Genomic DNA, 5,408 nt, shown 5'->3' on the forward strand with positions numbered 1-5,408 from the left:
GGTGGTTAATGGTGTTGGAGAATCTATTAAACTGATTCACAAGAGATTATCCTCTATCAGTTTAATTGCATAATTAGTCAGCACGCATGTTGGACCTTATTTGTCTAGTTAGATGACATTTCATATTTACCTGATGGTTTGATTGTAGGCAAAACATTGTTAGTGACTGCCTAGATCTTTCATATTGCTAGAAAGCAGGTACAGAACAAACCAAATAATTTAATTTTGACAATAGCTTTAAACCACCATTTCCTGTGATCATACGATTTCTTGCAAGTACTTTATTGATTTATCTGTTTCCACAAAATTGGACACTTCAATTGTCATAATATATTACAGCTGTACAGGGTTATCTTAGTTAAAAGCTGTGACAACAATATATTGTTCAGATAATTTTGGAAGAGTGACGATCTTCGCAAACAGATGGCAAGAAATTTCCCAAATATTAGGAATATAATGACTTGCCCTGGCACAAATGGTGTCAATGTGGTGCGAAATATATGGTGAAGAAACCTACTATGCATGCTTTGACATGTCTTTCCTTTATCATGCTCATAATTCTGCATTTGTTCACCAGGTGGCCTGTCAATGTGAATTCCAGAAGTTCGAGAACAAGTCAGATGCCATTAATCCTAGTTCTGGTATAGATGGACGCCTTGCTACAATGATTAAGAACTGGTGGTTTGGAGAGAAACTTCTTGTTGGAAAGCTTGAGCATAAATACATTATTGAAAAAGAACTGGTCAGCCTAATTCCCGCCTTCTCCTCTTTTGCTTGTACGAAGTACAACAGCCACCATCCCATTTCTGATGTGTCTTCTGCAGAATATTGTCTGCCGCTATGATGAAGTTGCCTTGGAAGCGATGTGGGGCATGAAAAACCTGTTACATATCGTCGTTCCTGAAGAGGAATTAGAGCTGAGTGATGAGGACAGCAAGCATAGGAGCAAAGGATTACAAATATTCCTGCAAAATCTTAACTTCGACATCAAACCTGATCTAGTGAGCTCACTGGCTGCCTTTCCTGATGTCATTTACTCTCTGATATGCACCATGTCATTTACTCTCTGATTGCTTACCCCCCTGTAATCCGTGAAGTTTACATTGCACTACTAGCTGAAACCTCATGCCTACTATGCTTAGATGAATATTACACAATGTTGACACTTTTTTATTCATCCATACATCACATATCGCTGTTATGAAACTCTTCCTTTCCCCATTTATGTTCCGTTGTTGATCTTATGTCCTTGTATCCAGGTTAATGGACAAATTACAGAAACAGCATGCTACGTGTATCACTGTCTAGAACATAACAAGGAGATTCTTCGGTGCATGCGTGTGACTGGTGTTCTTGAGAAAGAAGGCATCGACACTCAGGGCTGGGATGCGTTGAAGTATGTGACAGCTTTTATGCTCATGTGTACAAATGAAGATCCATCTGAGCCTAATCAGGTTAATTTTCTTGCTGATATCTTGTAATGTTGTTTTTACTACCATATATGATGGAGTTAGCCTATTAAGCTACAGGTGTGTTCATTTCAGGGGTTTTCAGCAGAGGATCTTGCGAAGATAATCGGTGGTAAAGGGAAATATGATAAGGGACTTCTCAAGGACAATTTTATGTCGATTTACAGAAAAGCGGTCGATGTCCACCAAACGAAAGTTGCGAAGTTACAAGAGTTGGATGCTTTGGTTAAGGAGGCTAAAGAAAGGGCAAGAGAAGCTCCGCAGTTGCAAGACGTGGTGGTGTCTGTCACGGAGAAGAGCAAGATAGAGCCTTGAGGAGCCTAGTGCTACACTGCCAACAGCCAACGGATAGGAATTTCGTTGTTGATGCTGATGGTATGAGAATATAGTGAGGTCATTGCCATCTTGTTTAGGTCCGTCTTGTGAGGCTGCTTGCTTATGCCGATACATTTGACAAGTCTGAAAAATTGGCTATTAATTTTGGACCCCCATAGCGGGCTGTCGTCAGCTGGGAACGATCCAGTAAACAACCAGCGACGCGTTGTCCATGAAGCACGCCGGAAAAGAAGAGATAGGCCCAACTAGCTCAATTTTGGACAAATTTTTTTCAGGGAATTTTTCGACAAAATTGCCACCAATAAAATACTATGAAAAAAAAATTCTAACAAATTTATAAATTGAGAAGATGCCGTGCTCTGGATTTTTTTTTTTTGCCGTGCTACCTTGTAAAATAGCCATCCTCTAGTCTTGATAAAAAGTTTTATCTCCAAAAAAGAAAAAGAAAATGTCATGCCACTAAAAATAAAAAATGCCATCCTGTCAAACATTAAAAAATGCCATCCTATTTAAAATAAGAAAATGACATACTCTCAATAATAAAAATGCCATCCTCTCAAACATTAAAAAATGCCATCCTATCTGTAATAAAAAATGTCATCCTCTTGATAATAAAAATGTCATCCTATTATTGATAAAAATGCCATCCTATTGTTAATAAAACTGCCATGTCATGAAAAATAAAAATGCCATCTCTCAAATAATAAAAATGTCATCTTCTCAACAATAAAAATGCAATCCTATTATTGATAAACACTAGCACAATGCCCGTGCGTTGCTACGCCATAAAAACGACGATGAGATACTACTGGCTTAGAAAATCATGAAAAGATGATGATGTCTTACATCTATTGCATGGTTTATGATTAAAAATGGAGCGTTATAACGAAATGTCATTTTGTAGTTAATAATAATTTTTAAGTGACTATTATAGGTCCTTTGCAAGTTTTACAGTGATATACAATTTTAAATTTTAAATCATAGGCGAATGGACTTGAGTAATTTGAATGCACAAGATCTCTGATTAGGACCACGTGAATTGATTGGGCAGAGAAATTAAAATAAAGACCATGATTTAAAATTAAAATCCTATGCACTTATATGTGTTTTTATACGAGTGTTATGCTCATATTAGGGTAGCAGTGTATATATTTATCTCGGATATGTCTCACAATAGTCACATTTGTTTATTATATCTTGAAAAAAGTTTATTTTACTACCCTGAACAAAATTAGTGGTTTACCTTACCCCTTAATGTTTTTTTCTGCTCTTTTCACCCCCTAAACAATTCTAAACCGGACAAAAGACACCCTTGGGTGGTTTGTGTCAACTTGCAGCTGACGTGGCACTGGTCAATGGTGGTTTTGACCTGCGGCTGGGGCCACAAGGATTGACTTAACTAAAACAGGAAATTAGCCTGTGGTTCATTAGGCAGTGGGGCCCACTTGGCAGTGACTCAGGGGGTGGATTAACTAAGTGCTAATGATAGGTTTAGCCGGTGGCTAACCGGAGCATGATAGAGCTAAGGGCACAGACAGCAGGGAGGTGCTGCAGCGGCTGGCGACGGAGCAGCGCTGGGCATAGAGTTCGCCGGCGTGGAGGGCCTCAACGGCGGTGCATCAGCGCGGTGGTGCTCTGGCGCAGCCATGCGTAGAGGAGCTCAGGGCGGCGGTCATGGCGGCTGCAGACACTAGTAGAAAAAGGGCCTACAGTCTCGGTTGGTGAGGGCCTTTAGTCCCGGTTCATGAACCGGGACTAAAGGATCGGTACTAATGCCCTGACCCTTTAGTCCCGGTTCAATCCAGAACCGGGACAGATGGGCCTCCACGTGGCCTGTCTGCTGAGCCCAGGCAGGAGGGCCTTTGGTCCCGGTTGGTGGCACCAACCGAGACCAATAGGCATCCACGCGTCAGCATTTCTGTGGCTGGGGTTTTTGTTTTTTTTTGAAAAGGGGGGAGGGTTTGGGGGGTTTTGGGGGGTTAATTTAGGTGTTTCATATATATTGTGCTATAGCTAGCTAATTAATAGAGAGAAGTGTCCTCTCTTTTGTCCGTGCTTGGTCGACGCTACGTACCATACATACGTATAAAGAGGACTAGCTAGACACGCTAGCTAGCTAGTAAGCAAACAGAAGATCGTCATGAACATATATGCATACAGAGAGAAGTGATATCGACCACCTCTCCTTCTCCGAGAGATTGGTCGAACAACAAGTTCTCGTATATCTATCCGACACTACCGGCTACATATATACAATAATTATCTTTTACAAATATATAAGCTCCTAAAATACGGACGCGTGGTCCACATAGTATTCTCCGTCTTCAGCGATCACGTGGTCAAGAAAGAATGCCGCCAATTCCTCTTGAATTGCTCGCATGCGATCTGGTGCTAGGAGTTCATCCCGCATCCGAAACATCTAATTTTAAGAAGGGGTCAATACATATATATATATATGAATGAATGAAACTCAACACAAATGATGGTAATAAAATAAAATTGTGAATATTGTTATTTACGCACTTCATATTGTTTGTCGGAGTAGCCCTGCTCACAGGTCGTGTGGCGGATGGACTCGCAAATGTAGTATCCACAGAAATCATTCCCTTGTTCCTGCCACAACCACTTTACAAGAAATAGAAGTCAATCAAACTGATAATTAGCAAGCATGCTAAATGGTATTGATGAAACTAGCGCTTGAATCACTACGAGATTTCTTCAATACTTTGACACTATAGGAACCCTCTCGACCCCTCGGCGATCCTCGACCCCTTGAACCCTCGACGACCCTGGAACCCTCGACCCCTAGACGATCCTGGAACCCTTGATCCCTCGACCCTAGAACCCTCGACCCGGGATAATATAGACAACGCTTCAAGGGGGTAATACCGACAACGATGAGATACATACACGGGAGAAATTAATGTTATGGGGGAGGGGGTATATCGACCCCCCCACGTATTGAAGTTATCGGGAGGGGGTATATGGACCCCCCCCCCCTCATGTTGAAGTTATCGGGAGGGGTATATCAACGATGACAGAGGAGAAGATCGAAGAAAAAAAAAGAAGAAAAAAAAGAGGAGAAGAAGAAAGGAATAGAGAAGTAGAAGAAAAAATAGAATATTTTCTATTTTTTCTTCTTCTCCTCTATTTCTTTCTTCTTCTCCTCTTCTTTTTCTTCTTTTTTCCTCTTCTTATTTATTTCTCCTCTTCTTCCTCACCTCTTCTTCTCCTTCTTCCTCTTCTTATTTTCCTTTTTCCTCTCCTTCTTTTTCTTCTTCTTCCTTCTTTCTAGCTAGATATATAAAACTTTTCTAAAAATGTAACTTTTGCATATATAAAACTTTTTTCTTCTTCTTCCTTTCTTCCTTCTCTTCCTTCGTCCTAAATATATAAAACTTTTCTAAAAATGAAACTAACCTAAAATTAATGTACTAAATCAGAGAACAATTGAAAACACCATGCATATTACAATTGAAAAAATACATACATTCATACAAAAATATATATAAAACAAGCATATATATATGAAAAAAAAATGAAAAAGGAGGGCGCCGGCGGCCGGACCAAGCGGCGGCGAGGATGGCGGGGTCGGGGCAGAGG

At 40.3% G+C, this 5,408-nt stretch overlaps 1 protein-coding gene across 1 annotated transcript in view; it reads left to right on the top strand.

The window, feature by feature from the left end:
• Nucleotides 1-1,950, top strand: part of LOC119341367 — a 4,380-nt gene extending 2,430 nt beyond the window's left edge. Inside the window, exons 4-7 of the mRNA XM_037613243.1 lie at nt 578-742; nt 825-1,001; nt 1,260-1,454; nt 1,545-1,950. Coding sequence (XP_037469140.1) covers nt 578-742; nt 825-1,001; nt 1,260-1,454; nt 1,545-1,784 — 777 coding nt within the window. The 3' untranslated portion in view covers nt 1,785-1,950. The remainder of the gene's footprint in view (nt 1-577; nt 743-824; nt 1,002-1,259; nt 1,455-1,544) is intronic.
• The last annotated feature ends 3,458 nt before the right edge of the window (nt 1,951-5,408 follow it).

Source organism: Triticum dicoccoides, chromosome 7B, assembly GCF_002162155.2.
Source record: "Triticum dicoccoides isolate Atlit2015 ecotype Zavitan chromosome 7B, WEW_v2.0, whole genome shotgun sequence".
Taxonomy (NCBI): domain Eukaryota; kingdom Viridiplantae; phylum Streptophyta; class Magnoliopsida; order Poales; family Poaceae; genus Triticum; species Triticum dicoccoides.